The sequence below is a fragment of the Podarcis erhardii genome, assembly GCF_964252035.2.
Source record: "Podarcis erhardii genome assembly, chromosome: 13".
NCBI classification, from domain to species: Eukaryota; Metazoa; Chordata; class Lepidosauria; order Squamata; family Lacertidae; genus Podarcis; species Podarcis erhardii.
In genome coordinates, this window is record NC_138502.1 from 49,955,285 (window position 1) to 49,975,467 (window position 20,183).

Consider the following 20,183-nt stretch of genomic DNA (forward strand, 5'->3'; position numbering starts at 1 on the left):
CTCTGGGTCTGGTCCTGACCAGAAGGATACAGGTATCAACAAGGGTGACCCCCATGACCTTAAGCTGCTGCTGTGTAATGCCATGTCAATGTGCAATAGTCTCCATGGTATCCTTCTGGACCATATAGGGGGGGCTGGGAACTAGGAGCACTGTTATGCAGTGGTACTGCTCCTTCTGGGCATATCCAGAAAGTGGTGTTGAGAGATGAGTGTTCGGACCCTTGGGCACTCACCTCCCCATGCTTTTCAACATCTGTATGAAACCACTGGGAGAGATCATGAGGGGATTTGGGCTGGGTGTTCACCAGTATGTGAATGATACCCAGCTCTACCTCTCATATAAATTGGAACCAGTGAACATCCTGTGTGAGTGTCTGGAGGTAGATGTAGGATGGGTGGCAGTCAATGTATTGAGGCTGCATCTCGACAAGACAGAAGTACTGTTTCTGAGGGACAGGGAGCGGGCAGGTGTGGGGGACCCCCTGGTCCTGAATGGGGTAACTGTGCCCCTAAAGGACCAGGTACGTAGCCTTGGGGTCATCTTGGACTCACAGTTGTCCATGCAGACGCAGGTTAATTCTTTGTCCAGGGCAGCTATCTACCAGCTCCTTCTGGTTTGTAGGCTGAGACCCTATCTGCCTGCGCCCTGTCTCGCCAGAGTGGTATATGCTCTAGTTATCTCCCACTTGGACTAATGTAATGTGCTCTACCTTTAAAGTTGACTCAGAAACTACAACTAATCCAGAATGCTGCTGCCAGACAGCTGACTGGGAGTGGCTGATGGGACCATGTAACGCCAGTCATAAAAGATCCATACTGGCTCCCAGTATGTTTTCGCACACTATTCAAAGTGTTGGCGCTGACCTTTAAAGCCCTAAATGGCTTTGGCCCAGATACTTAGGTACAGCCTTGAGGGTCTTCTGGTGGTTCCCTCAATGCAAGAATTTACAGGGAACCAGACAGAGGGCCTTCTCGGCAGTGGTGCCCTACCTGTGGAACAGGCTCCCATCAGATGTCAATGAGATAAAGAATTACACATCTTTTAGAAGATATCTGAAGGCAGCCCTGTATCAGGAATTTATTAACATTTGATGTTTTATTATGTTTTTATATGTGCTGGAAGTTGCCCACAGTGGTTGGGGTATTGTTGTTGTTGTTATTATTAAACCATGCTCTAGTGGCATAAGCAGGAAGGTACAAAGTGCACTTCAGGCTCTTCTCTTTCCCTTATTCCATTCACATACAGTGGTGCCTCGCAAGACGAAAAGAATCCGTTCCGCGAGTCTCTTCGTCTAGTGGTTTTTTCATCTTGTGAAGCAAGCCCATTAGCGGCTTAGCGGATTAGCGCCTTAGCAGCTTTTAGCGGCTTAGAAAAAGGGGGGGAAGGGGAAAAACTCGGAAAAACTCGCAAGACATTTTCGTCTTGCGAAGCAAGCCCATAGGGAAATTCGTCTTGCGAAGCGCCCCGAAAAACAGAAAACCCTTTCGTCTAGCGGGTTTTTCATCTTGCGAGGCATTCGTCTTGCGGGGCACCACTGTATCCAGGACTATGACTTGTGTGAAGTTTAGTTTCACTTACCAAAAAACATACTATGTTGTTACATGCAAATCTGAGATAGTTTAAACCTCAAACTCTCATCAGCTTCACAAACCAGCTTCATAAACTTTAATCTAACTTTTTAGAAACTAATCTATTTGTTTTCAAACACAATCTCTGGTCTGCCTGCAAAAACAAGTCAGGTTTGTGGAAAGCTAATCTAAATTCTTCTAGTCCTCCTCCTGACTGACTGAGAGAAGGAAAAGTTTATTTTCCCTCAAAAATTTCATATTTGGAAAATACTCCAGTGTTAAGATACTTCATATACTGATTTGGTGCTAAAGTGTCATTCACACTGAAGAATACAGAAAGTGCAATATATAAACAAATTCTGAGACTCTTTTTCAATGCTGCTCTTTCCAACACTAATGCTTATATAAGATAATTCAAAAAGAGTCCATTTTAAACTAAATATACCTTTATAGCACTGTAAATGCACTTACCCTTCTAATCTGACATCAGGTAAAGATCTATTGAGTGCAATCCTTTCACTTGCCATTAAATTAAACTGGTTTATTTTAAACATTTCCTTCATTTTTTCTTGGTCCTCTTTAGGAATGACAACAGGTTTCCCCATTTCTCCAGGGCCTTCATGAGGTTTTTGTACAAGTTCTGGAACTTAAAAAATATGTTTATATTATAAAAAGGATTTAAAAGGAACTTAACATCTGTATGTACACTGGTATAACCCCCGTTACAGTAAACCCGTTAAAAAAAATCCACTAAATGGAAAGACATTTTAGAAGAGAATAGAAAATAGGGTTTAAAATTGTATGAGATAGAAAATAAAAACATCAATTCTCTAGAGCAGGCTTATATAACTCACTCTGATTTTGCATACAGGCTATTCTGTAACAATTGTTGTAAAATATCATACTGATTATGACACGTATATGACTGGAGAAGATGAAAAGATGAGCCAAAGCAAATTAACAAAATGGAAACATAATAGATACACAAGTAGTTTGCCTGCCAATATATAAATGTTAAGAAGCTCTTCTTCTTTGGCAATCACTCGTAGCCAAGTAAGATTGTCTTCCATGAAAACGCTTTTAACGATGTGTGTCCGTAGGTGACTGTGGAGGCCAACTCTGGATCCACACGTCCTTCCACAGTGGGGACATTGGTTTCCGGGCGGGAGTTGATCATGGTGAGCTTTTGGCAAATGTGCCTTCCTAATAGCACATTTCTCCCTTTCGTCCTGAGTTCGAGCGTCTTCAAAGTCTACAACACCTTTGGCTGTTCTCCATCAAGCGCTTGCAGGCCTGTGTTTCCCAACTGTCAGTGTTTATACTACATTTTTTAAGATGTTCCTTGAGAGAGCCTTTAAACCTCTTTTGTTGACCACGAGCATTATGCTTTCCATTTTTAAGTTCAGAATAAAATAGTTGCTTTGGAAGACAATAATCAGGCATCCAAACAACATGACCAGTCCAAAGAAGTTGATGTTGAAGAATCATTGCTTTGACACTGGTGATCTTTGCTTCTTCTGGCACACTGGCATTTGTTCACCTGTTTTCCCAAGTGATATGTAAAAATTTTCAGAGACACCTTTGATGGAATCTTTCAAGGAGTTGGAGATGGCATTTATAAGTGGTCCATATTTCTCAAGCATACAGTAAGGTTGGTAGTAGAGTAGCTTTGTAAACAAGCATATTGGTTTCCCTTCGAATGTCCCCGTCTGCACTTCAGTCGGGAGAAAGCTGCACTCACAGTGATGCTGGATTTCAGCATAATAACTGTCCAGGTAGGAGAAGTGATCCACACTTTCCAACACTGCACGACTGAGTTGGATTTGTGGCACTGCAGAGGGGTTGTTTTGTGTTTGTTGGTCCAGTACTTTGGTTTTTGGGATGCTGAACGATAGGCCAAGCTTTTCGTAAGCTTCTGCGAAGATATTTAGGATAGTTTGGAGGTCATCCTCTGAGTGTGCACGCACTACATTGTCATCAGCATACTGAAGTTGTACAGTCGTGCCTTGCAAGTCGAACCAAAGCATGGAAACCAAAGCACAGCTTCTGATTGGCTGCAGGAAGCTCAGGAAGCTGCGGAAGCCCTGTCAAGAGTTCGGCTTCCAAAAATAGCTCGCAAACTGAAACAGTCACTTCCAGGTTGGCGGTGTTCAGGAGCCAGAACATTTGAGAACTAAGCTGTTCAAAAACCAAGGTACGACTGTATGATGGAAGTTACAGTAACCTTACTCTTTGTTTTCAGCCTACTCAGATTAAAGAGCTTTCCATCTGTTCAATATATGATTTCTACTCCGGTGGGGAGTTTCCCTTCAACAAAGTGTAGGATCATAGCAATGAAAATAATGAATAGCTTTGAGGCGATAACACAACCCTGTTTAACACCTGATCCCATTGTGAATGGTTCACTTTGAGAGCCACTGTTATCTGCGATTGTTGCCATTATATTATCATGGAGGAGCCGAAGGATGTTCACAAATTTTCAGGACAGTCTACAGGGCATTACGGTTTACAGTGTCAATGGCCTTAGCCAGGTCAAAAAACAACATATTCAGAGGTTGGTTTTGCTCTCTGCATTTTTCTTGAAGCTGTCGAGCAATGAAAATCATGTGCACTGTCCCCCTAGAAGGTCAAAAACCATTTTTGGATTCAGGACGGGCAGCCTCAGATATAGTTTGCTAAGAGACTTGCAAGAATTTTGCTGGCCACAGCTAATAAAGAGATTTCTTAATAGTTTCCGCAATCCATTCTATCACCCTTTTTTAAAAGGTTGAGAATTTTGGCATCCATAAAGTCTGCTGAGATCTCCTCTCTCTCCCAGATTTTTTTTTGATGAGCTGTGAAGTTATTGTGCAAGTTCAATTCTGCCCACTTTGAAGACTTCAGCAGGTATCCCATCAGGTCTGCTGGTTTTGTTGTTTTTCATTTGGCTAATAGCTATGCACATCTCTCCCAGATTTGGAGATACTGCAAGCTCATCTCCAATTTGTTTTTGCAGAATTTGGTATGGGGACCTCAGCAGCTACTGGGAAGTTGCAATTAAGGAGATGCTGGTAATGTTCTTTCCAGCGGAGTGCGATAGCTTCTATATCTTTTAGAAGTGTGGTACCATCTGTTGAGTGTAGGAGGCACATGCCATGATTTATTGGCCCTTAGATGGTCTTTGTGGCTTTAAAGAAGCTCTGCATTCATGAGTGTCGGCTAAGTGCTGGCTCTCTTTAGCTTTTTTAAATCCACCAGGTGTTCTTTAGTTCTCTGGTTCTTCTTTGAACCTCAGCCTTAGCGTTGGCATAGGTTTTTTTCTTAGTGGCACAGTTTCTATCTCTTTGCCAGATCTGAAAGGGCTTCCTTTTCTTGTCAATATAGTGTTCAATCTCACTATCATTCTCATCAAATCAGTCTTGGTGTTTCTTAGTTTGGTATCCAATAGTTTGTTTACAGACTGCAATAATGGATGTTTTTAGCTTGGTTCAGTGTTCCTCAATGTTATCAGGGAATTCTGAAAACAGATGGTCCTTAAGAGTCGTTTGGAAGCAATCCCACTTAATAGATGTTGAATGGTTTGAGTGTTCATTTAGCACCTTGGTTTCCTTCCTTGAAGCCTGCGTTGAGGCTTAGCCATTGTGGAACGTATTAATCAGTGATCTGTCTAGCAGTCGTCAGCACTCCTCATAGCTCTGGTAAGGAACACATCACAGCAATCTGCAGCTCAGACAATTACATAGTCTAAAGAGGTGTCAGTGGACTTCCGGAGGCGGCGCAAAACGGCAATGGCGGTCCTCTTTACTCTGTGAAGAGGGGCTCCGCGAAAAAGGGTCGTCCGCTGCGGCAAAGCGGAGACCCATCAAGAAAAACCACAGGCAGAGCGAGCCTGTGGCCGTGGGACTCGGCGGGCGCCAAAAGCCCCCCCAGAAACGAAGAAGGAACCTCGTAAGGGGCTCCGGAACGGGAAAGGGGGAGCGGCGCTGTGAGTTCATCGCTCTTTTCGTGGATGCAAAGCCGCGCTGCTGCTGCCGATGAGCGCTGACCTTTCTTCTTGAAAACATCGAATTTGACAGCTACATACCCGTGAGGGGTACTAAATTTTGGACTAAATTTATGGATTTTGACTGAAAACGGGAGGCGAGTAACAGGAAGTCCGTCTTCCGATCCTGCTAACTAGATCAAAGCAAGGGCTGAAGTGCGCTGTAGCGCCCAAAAAGGATCGTAAAAGCAGAACAAAGGTGCATTGACAGACTTTGTTTCTAGAAGTTAAAAGGGAAATTTTTGTGAAACCTGTGGATTCTATTTTTGGAACTTTCTTCCTATTTTTGAGCTATACGGAGTTAAAAGGGACAACCTAGTCGTCGGGCTGCCAGAGTGTAATAGAGAACTGTCAAACTGCCGATACTGTTGCTGAAGTTCAAACTGTTACATAGACTGAGATACTAACGTTTAAACATTGTTGCTGGGACCATTCTTGACACCTTGTGGCTTTTAATCAAGAAATAGAAAGCCTTGGGAACCTTCCTTTTGTACTCAGGAATTACAAAGACTTAATACGGGGAACATAGGAACTTCAATGGCGGAAAAGAGTTCTTTCCTTTCTTGAAACTTTGAAATACTCCCCCTAGAGGATTGTGGAGACATAGAGGCCTGGGAACTGTACTTTATTGAGACTTCTTGTGGTTTAATTGTTTATATTATGAACTTGTCTCTCTCATGGAATAAAAGACAATTTGACCTTGAACTGAGGCAGGTGTGGAATGAGCGGCCCAGGGAAAACAAGAGCAGCCAAAGCTAAAGAAAAAGAAAAAGAAAAGAAATCTGTGCAACTTGTTCAAACAACTTTAACTCATCAACGCAGATCATCTGTCCCAACTGTGCTAACAGCACAGGAGGTGGAAATCGAGCAGCCTGCCACAGAAGATATGGCAACTGGAGGATCTGAATCAGTTCTGAAACAAATTTTGGAGCAACTGGCAATTTTAAACCAAAAGGTGGACAATCAATCAACAAAAATTGACCAAGCTACATCCTCTATTGGTAAATTAACTGAGCAGGTTTCCCAGCATACTCAGGCAATTGAGAATTTGCAAGGAGCTACGGCTGAAAATTATAAATTAGCTGTGGAAGCCAATCAAAAAGCAGAGCAGGCAAATCGAAAAGTTGATGAGATTAAGGGGGAAGTAAGGCCTCTGAAAAGACAGGTAGGGGAACAACAAGCCTACCTGTCACTGGTTGAATTGAAAAGTAAGGAAAATAATCTCAGGTTAAGGGCCATCCCAGAATTGGAGGCAGGTAACTTAGAGGGATTTCTGACACTTCTATTTTCCAAATTCTGGGGAATTGAGGAAGATAAAGATTTCAAAATCGTGACGGCCTTTAGACTGGGAAGATCGGTAAAGAAAGATAAGGCTAGAGACTGTTTGGTTATTTTGAGATCAAGAGAGGAAAGAGATAAGATATTAGGCCTACATTTTAAAAAATCCTTGGAGATAGAAGGTAAAAAGGCTGAAATCTACAGAGATATACCCAAACATCTATTGGATCTTAGGACCACCTACACAGACCTGACCAAATTGTTAAGACATAACGCAATTCCTTATAGGTGGGAGTTTCCACAAGGACTATCATTTACCTATAAAGAAAGGAAAGTAAGAATCAAAACACCTGAGGATCAGCAGAAGTTCCTACACGACCACGAGGAGGACCTCCAAAAAGGAGCTGCAGCTTCTTGGCCACCACCACCACCGGGACCACCACCAAAACCTACACCGTCTGGATCTGGACCAGCACCACCACCTCCGGGATCGGAGGAAAACCTAGACACCCCATTGTAAGACCCACCAATTAAACCAGGATGTCTCTGCAGCTTCTTAGCTGGAATATAAATGGCGGAAACTCTCCGGAAAAAAGAAGAAAAGTATTTCATATTTTGAAAAAAGAACAATTGGACATTATCTGCTTGCAAGAAATACATGTGACAAGGCTCCACAGAAAAGTGTTAATCAATAAAAGATTAGGCCAAGAATTTATTTCTTCGGATAAAGTCAAGAAAAGAGGAGTGGTGATTTATGCAAAGGAGAGCCTGTCACCGAAATTTCTATTTAAAGATGAACATGGCAGAATTTTGGCGATTGAAATTCAGACGCAAGGAGAAAAATTTTTGATATTAGGAATATATGCTCCAAATGAAGGAAAATCGGAATTCTTTAGGAAGCTGCATGAGATTATGCTGGACTACTTAGATTATAACAACATCATTATGTTGGGCGATATGAATGGGGTCGTATCTGTAAACATGGATAAGTCGCAAAGTGCTAACATAACGAAAGATGGCAGACTACCTAAAACTTTTTTTGAAATGACTGACAATATGGACTTAATTGACATATGGAGGGTTAAGAACCCCTTAGGAAAAGAAGGAACTTTCTTTTCTGAAGCTCATCTGACATGGACACGAATCGACCAAATATGGACAACTAGAGGACTGGCACCTAAGACTAGAAAAGTGGAAATCTGCCCAAAAACCTGCTCCGACCATAATGCATTGAAAGTGGAATTGAGACTAAACATAACCGGATCCTTTAGATGGAAAATGAATGACACCTTATTAAGGGATCAGGAGATTGTTAAGAAGGCCCAAAAAACTTTAAAGGACTATTTTGAAATAAACTTAAACACCACTGTGGAAAAAAGAACAATCTGGGACGCAAGTAAAGCAGTTATGAGAGGGTTTCTAATACAACAAAATACGATTAAGAAAAAGCTCTGGAATGAAAAGAAGGAGAAGATATTGGAGAAAATAAGAGAAGGAGAGAAAAAATTAAGATCTAGGCCTAAGTCGGTGGAAGTGCTCAGAGAAGTGAAATTTTTCCAGGCACAATATTTGAAATTGATAAATCAGGAGGTGGAATGGAAAATTAAACAGATGAAACAAAGATCCTTTGAATCAGCAAACAAGTGTGGGAAACTGCTAGCATGGCAGTTGAAAAAGAGACAAAAACTTAACACAGTTACAAATCTAGAGATTGAAGGGAGAATGGTTCAGAAACCCGAGGAAATTAGAAAGTGCTTCCAGAGATATTTTAAAGAACTCTATTCACAAGGGCCACAGAAAGACTTTGAGATGGATCAATTCCTTAAGACTAATGGATTACAAAAAATAACTCAGGAAATGAGAACCATCCTGAATAGTAATATCACCCAGCAAGAAATTGAAAGTGCCATCCAGAACCTTCAATTAGGCAAATCTCCAGGTCCTGATGGACTTACCTCCAAATACTATAAAGTTTTGAAGGATTATTTGATACAACCTCTGATGGAGGTCTGCAATCAGATTATGGAGGGGAGGAAGGCACCAGAGACGTGGAAAGAAGCCTTCATCACATTGATACCTAAACAAGAAACTGAAAAGACCCAGCTTAAGAACTACCGCCCCATCTCACTCCTAAACGTGGATTACAAAATTTTTGCGGATATTTTGGCAAGTAGGTTTAAAAAAGTGCTTAATGAAGTGATCCATAAGGACCAGGCCGGCTTTCTCCCCGGTAGGCATTTGTTTGATAATACAAGAAATATTATTGACATTTTGGAACTCCTACAAACAAATCTTAATACTAGAGCGGTTTTAATCTTCATTGATGCGGAGAAAGCCTTCGACAACATTTCTTGGATGTTCATGAAGAAAAATTTGGAAGGGATGGGAGTGGGGCGGGGGTTTGAAAATGGAATAGAAGCAATTTATTCAGAGCAAAAAGCTAAATTGATTGTTAACAATGTGGTGACAGAGGAGTTCAAAATAGAAAAAGGGACACGACAGGGGTGCCCCCTATCCCCCCTATTGTTTATTTCAGTCCTGGAGGTGCTACTGAACATGATTAGAAAGGACCGGTCTGTACAAGGAATTGAGGTCGGAGTGAAACAATATAAACTGAAAGCTTTTGCAGACGACTTGGTATTAACATTACAGGAGCCAGTCTCTAGTACTAAAAGAGTGTTAGAATTAATTTCTGACTTTGGTCGGGTGGCGGGATTTAAGTTGAACAAGCAAAAAACTAAGGTTCTAGCAAAAAATTTGACAACTACAGAAACAGATGAGTTCCTGAAAGAAACGGAATTAAATGTGGTTAAAAAAGTAAAATACCTAGGGGTGTATCTGACCTCCAAAAATTTGAATTTGTTTAAAGATAATTATGAGAAATGCTGGTCAGAAATTAAAAGAGATTTGGAAATATGGTCAAGATTGAAACTTTCCTTGTTGGGCCGAATAGCAGCTATAAAGATGAATGTATTGCCGAAAATGTTATTTTTGTTCCAGGCCCTACAGATCGTGGACAAAGTGGAATGTTTTGGAAAGTGGCAGAAGGATATTTCCAAGTTTGTTTGGCAGGGCAAAAAGCCCTGAATAAAGTTTAAAATACTAACTGATGCGAAAGAAAGAGGGGGATTTGCCCTGCCAGACTTGAGGTTATATTATGAATCTGCAGCCTTCTGCTGGTTGAAAGATTGGATTTTATTGGAAAACACTGATGTCCTAGATCTGGAGGGGTTTGATAATGCTTTTGGGTGGCATGCATATTTGTGGTATGACAAGGTTAAAGTTCACAAATTGTTTAAAAACCATATTGTCAGAAGAGCAATTTTGATGGTCTGGACAAAATATAAGGACTTATTGGAGAGTAAGACTCCGAGGTGGCTCTCACCGGTGGAGGCCAAGGCACGTAAGAGACTTAACATGGAAGCCTACTGGCCTAAATATTGGGAAATAATTGAAAAAATTGGAGACAATTGGAGGTTGCTGAGCTTGGAAAAATTGAAAAACAAGGTGCGAGATTGGTTGCACTATGCTCAAATCCAGGAGGTTTTTAAAGTGGATAAAAAGGTTGGATTCCAGGTGGAAAAATCGAAATTAGAGACAGAATTGTTAGAGCCAAAAAATAAACTACTTTCGAGAATGTATAATTTGCTGCTTAAATGGAATACACAGGACGAGACAGTCAAATCCGCCATGATAAAATGGGCACAGGACTTGGGGCACAACATTATGTTTGAAGACTGGGAAAGGTTATGGAACACCGGAATGAAATTTACAGCATGTAGTGCCTTGAAGGAAAATATTATGAAAATGATATACCAGTGGTACATTACCCCAGTCAAACTTGCTAAGATATATCACCTGTCTGACAATAAATGTTGGAAATGTAAAGAGGCGGAAGGGACATTCTTCCATCTCTGGTGGACTTGCCTGAAAGTGAAGGCCTTTTGGGAGATGATTCATAATGAACTAAAAAAGGTACTTAGATTTACCTTACCTAAGAAACCGGAGGCCTTTCTTCTGGGCATTGTGGACCAGAGAGTACTTAAGAAAGATAGAATTTTTTTTATGTATGCTACCACAGCAGCAAGGGTCCTGATTGCTAAGCATTGGAAGACACAAGATTTACCCACGCTGGAGGAATGGCAGACGCAGTTGATGGACTATATGGAACTGGCCAAAATGACTGGCAGAATCCGAGACTTGGGAGAAGAAACAATCGAGGAGGACTGGGAAAAATTTAAAGACTATTTGAAAAAACATTACAAGTTGTATGAATGTTAAAAAATGCACTTTTTAGAAATTCTAGCTTCAGCAATTGTAAATTAATGAAATGGAAATTAAGGTACAAGAAGTCAGAGGTGGAATAATGAAATAACTTTATTGTGTTTAAGCTAAAACGTATAAGATTTGGGTTACAATAGTTTTGAAACTAGGCAACATGATAAAATGAAAGATACAATAAGCTTTGAAATAAGTTAACAAATTGCTGATGTTTTGTATTACAGAGAACGCAGGGTTTGGAGGATGTGGGGAAGTCCAATAGATGTGCTGGAAAAAAGGATTATGGAAATTTGTAATTTCTCTACTTTATTTTCTATATCTGTCTTTATCTCTTTTTTCTGTATTTCATAAACTTAATAAAAATATTATTAAAAAAAATAATAAAAAAAAAAGAGGTGTCAGTGGTTAGACCAAGGATGCCTCCATGATGTTTTAAATTTATTTTTTTGTCGAAACAACAATATAGCGCATATAGTCAAAAGTAAAAGTACAATTCTGTTTTGGTTACTGTTGCCAATTCCTGCTTTCCCAATAGTCCCAGGCCACAGATCGAAATCTCACCCAACTCTTGAATTAAAATCACCCAGGATAATTTTATCCTCCTTAGGCATCTCTGATAGGATGGTATCCAGCTGAGAATAATTTTTTTCTTTAATGTCTTCATCGGCATCCAGTGTTGGTGCATACGTGCTTAAAATAGTAGCCTGATGGTTTTTGGCAAGTTTTATTCGAAGGGTTGAAAGTCGCTCATTACTGCCCATAGGGGCTTCTGACAAGAGCTTCACAAGATCGTTTTTGATAGCAAAGCCTATTCCATGTATTTGACGTTCTTGTTCAGGTAGACCTTTCCAAAAGAATATGTAGCCTCCTTTTTCTTCCTTGTCCCTCTCCTGCTCTTCAAGTTTCTTGAAGCACTGCACTATCCATGTTAAAACGTCGCAAATCTCTTGCAATGATGGCAATATGATGGCAGTACTGCATTCAAGACACTCATTATCTGTTATCCAACAAAGTCCGTATATTCCATGATCAAATTTCGATTGTCTTTTACGACTGCTGGGTGGTGACCCCACTGGGCATGGTAATCCAGTCAGGGGAAAATGGGAGGCAGACTATGTTTAGGGCACCTTTTCTAGTCCCTCCCCCTTTTCGGGTGAACAGAGTGGATCCTAAATAGGACTGTTCAGTCATGAATACAGCTGCTGAGCTACTCAACTTGAGTCAGAGCGACTGAATCTGTATCCACCGCCCATGAGCGGGATCATGATTAGGGGCTTCCAGATTTCACAGTCCTGCCCCTGTTACCATCACAATGGGACTTTTGGGGGGGTTGGGTTGGGTTTTTGGAAGACGCCTGTACCTGAGTTTGTTTTATGTTTGTAAATCAGTGCACGGTGACCAACACACAGCCTTCGCAGTAAGGCTCTATTCCGATGGCATGAGAATCATGACGACCAGTAGATTCTTATCTGCTGCAGCCTTCATCTATCTTCACAGCCATTGTAACATACTGCTTGTTATCTTCTGCCTGTTCTACCGCTAAGGACTTCTTGGATCATTCTTTGTCTAGCTCCTCCCCTTTGACCTTACCACCTTGGGTGACCCTGCTGGGAGTAGAGACTCCTGAAGGCTTCGCTCACAAGGGTCATAGGAACGTTAAGCCCACTCACCACAACAAGGTGATAATCCAGCTGCGTTGATCAGCGTGCACTGATCTACAGACCTAAAACAAATTCCCACACAGGCGTCTTCCCAAAACCCATCCCGTTAAGAAGGAATTGTCTACTGGCCTGAAGGGTCTGATTCTGTGTTCAGATTACTCTCAAAGCTATTAATCTCCAGTCATCTCAATTAGCATCAAGCCATTGTGCAATGACACTGCTGTGTGACACACCTTTGTCATGTTTCAGGTTTTTCTTACCAACCTATTAATTTCCAGTCATCTCATTAATGTCTGCAACACTTGTCTAGTTCAGACAGTAACCATACTGGTGAACTGGGCCAGTGCCTTAACCATGAAAGCTGCTTTTTTACAATAAGTAAGTGAGGGTTTACACCTGAAGTTTAGTTTCTAGAAGAGAGCAAAGCAGTTTAGATGAAATGTAGGAAACACAAGGGAGGGCAGAAGATGGAGTGGGAGGGCGGTGGTGCCATAGGGGAAAGAATGAGATGATGGTGTTTACTGGGGAAGAAAGAGCCATATGGGGCCAAAGTAGAGTTGAACAGGCCCCAAGGTTCTGCACCACCTACATAAAATTATAGGGCTGGATGGGACCATAGCTTATTCTGCCCTCCTCTCCCTCCCACTATTATTCCACAGAAGAAATCGTTTTTTGAGAGCCAGCAATCAATGTTAGTTCAGTGTATCCAAGCAAATTTTGTGCATGCGTTTCTCAACCAGATGTTAAAATGCTTTTGAAATGAAAGAAATGCAAACAGTCCCTGATACCACATAAAACGTCTACTATTCAGTGGGCGGGCGGAACCACACTAATTCTGGTCCAGATAATTTGAGAAGAAAACAAACACACATTCCTCCTATCTGTTGTAGTCTTAAACTGGCCATTACTTCACTTATTTTATGTGGTATTTGAAAACTTAATCTCTGGTCACTAAATACTATTAATACTTACCATCTCCAGGCGGTAGGCCTCTCTCTTTTTTCTCATCACATTTGTTGCATTCGCTGAAGTAAAGTAACAAAAACATATCCAGAAGGACCCAAACCAGTGAGGTGGCAAGGACCACCTTACAATACGCAAATTTTCTCATGGCACTTTTAAGTCAAAAACAAAAATGAAGTGTATATTGAAGTCAGTGACGCTGCTTTAATCCCATTTCAGAGATCATGTTCCACATCTATGGAGGAAAAAAAAGAACAGAGTTACAAAGGATCTGAGGAATAAAGTATCCTTCTCAAAATATAACAGACAAGTTTAATGCACTCAAGTATGATTATTAAATAGATGCTTAGGCAATGTGAAGTGCCTCAAGCATAGGCACTCTAGTGAGCCAGATCTTACCAAAAATGACAATTCCATTCTTAATAGAACTCCTCCCCAAAGCAAAATGGGCTGTAATTGAAATCTGGTGTCTCATTATCCTAAAACTATCCAGAGTATCGTAGCTCCAAATAAAAATGTAGGGAAAAAATACTTGATCTTATGTACTCCAAGATGGGCATCCAATAGCATTGTTTTCATTACTGCATGAGCCAGCTCTTCCATTTCCCAACACCTAAGAGAATGGTTTAAAAATGCCTTCTCTGCATCACACTTACAAAAATGTGGGCGAACGGCCTAACTTCCCCACCAATTTCTGAAGCTCAGAAGAACTATTAAAGACATTCTGAAGCACACTACTTCTCCAAGCAAACTATTCTAATTAAGTAATTTACCCAGCAACCCTATGTGCAAGCTATACACACAAATCCATCCTGAAAGCAGTGATCTCTACCAAACAGAGAACTGGTGCTTGAACAAATAACCCCTGGAACTAACAAAATATATAGTGGTACCTCGGGTTAAGAACTTAATTTGTTCTGGAGGTCCATTCTTAATCTGAAACTGTTCTTAGCCTGAAGCACCACTTTAGCTAATGGGGCCTCCTGCTGCTGCTGTGCCGCCACCACGCAATTTCTGTTCTCATCCTGAAGCAAAGTTCTTAACCCGAGGTACTATTTCTGGGTTAGCGGAGTCTGTAACCTGAAGCGTCTGTAACCCAAACATTATTTAAAGCATTTTGTAAGGTTGTTCCATCATATGATGTTCAGTTAGCATTTAAAACAAAGTGTTAGAGGCATGACTAGACATATGTAGGCTGGGGAAAATGCCTGTATGGAAGATTAAGGTCCGATCCCAGATTATATAAAGACAGGGTCTGAAACTTTTCTGGGAATCTTGGCACTTTTGGAATTTTCAGCATGTGTTGTGGGCGCTGTCACAAAATAACTGCCAGGTGGTATGCCTGTTTATATAATGACAACTACAGTGCATATGGCAAGTCACAAAACACCCATTTCATACAAGGCATACTGGTTACAAGGGAAGAAAAATAAGGTTTAAACCCCAAAACTGAAAACCACTCATTTTAATCTACAGTACTCTGCTCCATCACATCACCAAATTCCATAAAGGCAACTCAACTCCACCAACCTCTTTATCCAAAGACACCTAGACACGTACCCAGAGAGAAGTCGGGGGAGACACAAACTCCCTTCCTTGGTTACCTTTTCCAAGGATGACAACTGCCTTAATGTAGCTGTGTGACCCTGTGTCACCAACAAAAGATACCCTATCTGGAAATATTGAAACCATGAGGGTGGCTATTATTCTGCTTTGATAGTTCATACATTGAGACATGAGTAGTAAACATTAACTACTGTTTAATACTGTTTAATACTACAAATAAGTTAGAATTTTTGGTTCTGAATCATCACCAACCCTTCAGAATAAAAAGCTACTAATCACTGTATTAAAAGTGACAGCAACATAAGTCTCAACTCTGTGTCCACAGTAATTCCCGAAACTGAATAGTTATAAGAACTGAGGTTTCACAAGAATTGACATTTGCAAGATTATTAACATATAATTCATAAAACAGAAATTAAGGGGAAGTATGACTAAGCATAACTGAACAATATGTACCATGACAAAATAAATGAGTTTCATTAATTTTTCCCCCTTGACATTTTCATATTCTCTTAATGATCAGTTCCTACTGTCACTTATGGTCAAACATCAGTTGCTTCAAAGAGCTGAAGCTTTAGTGTTTAGTGTATTGTTCAAAATTACTGCAAGCAGTATTAACTTTTTTAATAACCTTAGGAAGTTTACATAAATTTGTAGAACAGTTTTAGAAAATCCTTAAATTTAAAATCCTTAGTAAAAAATTCATCGAGTACAGCAGGAGTTGCCACCATTCTGGACCAATGAGCACATTTTGAACTTTGAGTGTGCGCTGTGGGGGGCATCGCATAACACAAAATCGAGACTACAGTCCTTGTTTTTCTCCACCATCCCTCACCCTGCAACAACCTCATGCTTCCCAAGAGAAGTCCTGCTGGTCTTAACTGTGGAGATAATAGATTTTAAAGGCACAAGAACCCCCCTTTCCCCAATGCCAACCCTAAACCAAAGCCTATGCTGCCATCATATACCCACTTCTTTAAGATCAACTGTGTAGTAGCATTAGCAGAAAGTACCGTATTTTTCGCCCTATAGGACGCACATTTTCCCTTCCAAAAATGAAGGGGAAATGTGTGTGCGTCCTATGGGGCGAATGCAGGCTTTCGCTGAAGCCTGGGGAGCGAGAGGAGTCAGTGCGCACCGACCCCTCTTGCTCTCCAGGCTTCGCGCACCTCTCCGCAAGCAGCTGGGAGCCCAGTGCTGGGCTCCCAGCTGCTTGCGGAGAGTTGCCTGCATACTGAAGCCTGCCTGCGCTGAGCTCAGCGCGTCCAGGCTTCGCGGACCTCTCCGCAAGCAGCGGGAACCCAGCGCTGGGCTCCCGCTGCTTGCGGAGAGTTGCCTGAATACTGAGCCTGCCCGCGCGGCTTGCAGAGAGCTGCCTGTTTGGGGGCTGGGGTCGGGGGAAGCTCGGGCTTCCCCCGCCCCAGCTCCGCGCCTGGGAGGGGGAAAATAAATTTTTCCCCCTTTATTTCCCCCCCAAAAAACTAAGTGCGCCTTATGGGACGGTGCGTCCTATAGGGCGAAAAATACTAATAATACTAATAAGATTAATACTAATAAGAGTGCTCTTGTGTTGCCACTCTCCGGACCTCTTGTGGAGGAAGTAAGATGATAATCACAGAGTCCCAGATGGTTTATGTGGTCCTGAGACGTTTAAGTCTTTGTTTATTCTGTTAAATACTATTGTATATTGATAATGCAAAGCAGTGCAAAACTGATTTCAAATACATGTGTTTGCATCTTATTTCAAGGCAAGGCTGAGATAAGTCTAGTCAAATTACAAGCTCATTTTGAGTAGCATTAACATGAAAGATTATCTCCTTCTGTGAGACACAATATGGAATAGCAAAGAGGTACTGACATGGGCTGTGGTGATAAGAGATCAAAACTCCACTCAGCAATGAAGCTCACTGCGAGACCTTGAGTCTGTTCCTCTCACATGCCTATGATGACAGGACAGAGTAGGGAGAACTATGTACACTTTCCACAGCCATTTGAGGAAGGGTAAGAAAAATAAGACATTTTAAAGTGACTCAATATTTTTCAAAACTAGTACCTATGAAATTAGCGGCTGCCGTGGCCAATTAAAATTTATTGAGGCACCATATTATTGAAACAAGCCTGGGGTGGCATAGTTGCTAGCGCTACTATAGGAGAGATTGTTGGTACCATCAAGGGACAAGCTTCTTCAACTGCCTGGGACCCTTATCAGAAAGAGATGTTGCCTAAGTATTTACGCTTGCTCTCTGACATTTTTTGGGGACTGCCCCAAAGGAGGGTTTTACGTCAATGCCAATCAGTGGTGACTTCAAGCCCTGCTTGGATCAACTGTACTCATCTTTTGCAATGTGACGTGAGTTCAAGGTATGTTAAAAAAATTAATTGTCATCTGCCCATCTTTCAAAGTGATCTGCTGGGAGTGAGGGTAGGGAGAATGCAGGATCTGGTCCTCCAACTGGATCCTGTTCCCCACTGCTGTACTATGAGATATATATCATCCACCACAATTCAAGTCCTTATTTTGTGAGCTTCTAAAAATTCAGCTCTCTGAAATGCATTTGATTAAGATAGTGGGCAACTTCTCTACTACACCTTGAATAAAGCTAGGCAGGACTACCAAAAGCCAAATAAAATTACTCCAGGGTACAGATTCTGGTTGGAATCCACTATGTACCTATTAGCAATACATCATTGTTCATATCGTATTTAACAAAGCCACTAGTCTTTTACCTAAATCCAAATTATAGACAATTGAAGTAGTTTTGTTACACATAATTCCATGTTCAAAGTTGTTTACAGTACAGTAACCTAGATTTTCTGGTCTTTATGTACTATAGTGCAAACAAAAGCGCATTGAACTGAGTTTACAGTTTACTGAAGCAGCTTCAATTACTTTTAAGTTCCTCAGAACTGTTTCAGGTTTTCTATTGATGACTAACTGGAAGGAAACAGTCTTGGTAAAAGATCAGATATTACAAGAAATATTAACCCAAACTGCATGTCACTCAAATACAGTGGCAATAAAGGGTTTAAAACTACGACAGTACAGTATAAACAAATAGAATAGAATACCAGAACATCACTTTTCAATATTCTTTCTCCAAAATATCAGAGACAGCAGAAAACAGTTAAGTAGCCCCTTTCACTTACTGAAGTCTTCAAGCATTTTATTGCATTCAAAAAGCATTCCTGACACAAAACTGGCAGTCTAGAAAAAATAGGCACAGCACCCTCATATTAGCTTGCATTCCTCCTTATAGGAAAAATTCTGCCAGGGGAAAACTATTTAGACAGTTTTTCTGGATATGAATCCTGATGCACATTGTACTCAAACTACGCATGCAAAGGTATTGACTGGAAGGCCGAAAAACTGTCTATGGGCAACAAAACATGTTTCCTTTAACCACACCAGCAGAAGGGGAATAGGAAAGCTTTATCTGTCCTTAAGAATCAATCATGTAGCAAAATCTAACAGAATATTGACCCTTAACACTGTATCTTTAACATCATCTTCACTACAGAACATGAAAATAAATATTCTAAAAATGTGAATGAAACATCAGCCCATCAACCCATAAATGGCCATATAGGTAACGAACACATGAACCTGTCTTATGCAAAGTCAAATCACTTATCTATCCTCATGGGCAGCCTTCTAGAGATCGCATGCCAGCAATGGGCAGAGCAACAGATGCAATTCTTACCAATGAATAGTAAGCTATGCTCAGTCAGAGGCTTCAATGAGTACTTAAACACCTATTCATCCAGGCATGCCAGAAGTATCATCACAGTTCAAGAACATGCAAGTGCACTCAAGGAGGGTGTGAAGCAGGCATGGTTAGAAAGACCTGGAGAATCGCATTTTGCCCCTGGGTTTAAGGTTCCCTATCCCTGGTCTGAACTGTTTTACTGTTAATCTCAGTGTTGTGGGTTTGAGTCCCACATTAGGCAAATGTTTCCTGCATTACAGAGAGTTGGACTAAATTACCTTCACCGTGTCCCTTCCAACTCTACAATTCTGATTCCTGTCTCTACCTGACCGAATAGCAAATAATGTATTACTTTTCATCACAAAAACTGTGACTGCAGAAGGATTGATTTGTGCTTCAAAGAGGGCAAGAAGTCAGTCAAAATAGGCATCTCAGAATGGGTAGACACATCCACAAAATCACTGCAGATGGCAATACAAGGCCCCACAGATAACCTCAAAATAAGAAACACTTCAAAAACCAATGTGACTGGTAAGAAGAAAGTTGAAAGGGAAAGTGAAGAGGGTCAGAGTTCTTCAGAACCCTTGGGGGTTATTCAAATTCAAAATAATAGAAGCTCAATTCAAATGTGCATTTCTACAGTAAAGGATGTAAAAAACAAACTTGGGGAAAATATCTATAAGAATAAAATAACTCCTTAAAAAATGGAATTAAAAATCAGCACAAGAAATCAGCTAAGATTTAGGGGGCTGGAGCAACTCCCATATGTGCAAATGCCACGCTTAGGTTTTGTTAGTACAGTACAGGGAGAAAATACAAGGAGGAGAGGCATGACCAGTGTATAAGATATGCATGTGCAGGGGGTTAGACTAGATGATCCTCGGGGTCCCTTCCAACATAGAGTTGGATTCTATGTGGCAAAAGTGAAAGAAAAAGAGCTTTTTTCTTCTCCAAAACCAGAACCTGGGATCATCCAATGAAGCTGATCAATGAGTATATGAGGAAAGAGAAACTGATTATTTTCTTCACACAGCAATATCAAATTTGTTACAAGAAATAGTGATGGTCACCAGCTTTGATGGTATTAGACAAATTCATAGAAGATATGACCACTAGCCATAATGGAAATATTACCAC

At 40.9% G+C, this 20,183-nt stretch overlaps 1 protein-coding gene and 1 long non-coding RNA gene across 2 annotated transcripts in view; one reads left to right on the top strand and one right to left on the bottom strand.

Moving 5' to 3' along the window:
• LOC309327235 overlaps positions 1-20,183 on the top strand; it is a 91,134-nt gene that overhangs the window by 67,596 nt on the left and 3,355 nt on the right. The window lies entirely within an intron of this gene.
• GALNT1 (polypeptide N-acetylgalactosaminyltransferase 1) overlaps positions 1-20,183 on the bottom strand; it is a 64,732-nt gene that overhangs the window by 32,720 nt on the left and 11,829 nt on the right. Inside the window, exons 2-3 of the mRNA XM_081836315.1 lie at positions 13,783-14,008; positions 2,041-2,215 (exon numbers count right to left, since the gene is read on the bottom strand). Coding sequence (XP_081692441.1) covers positions 2,041-2,215; positions 13,783-13,921 — 314 coding nt within the window. The 5' untranslated portion in view covers positions 13,922-14,008. The remainder of the gene's footprint in view (positions 1-2,040; positions 2,216-13,782; positions 14,009-20,183) is intronic.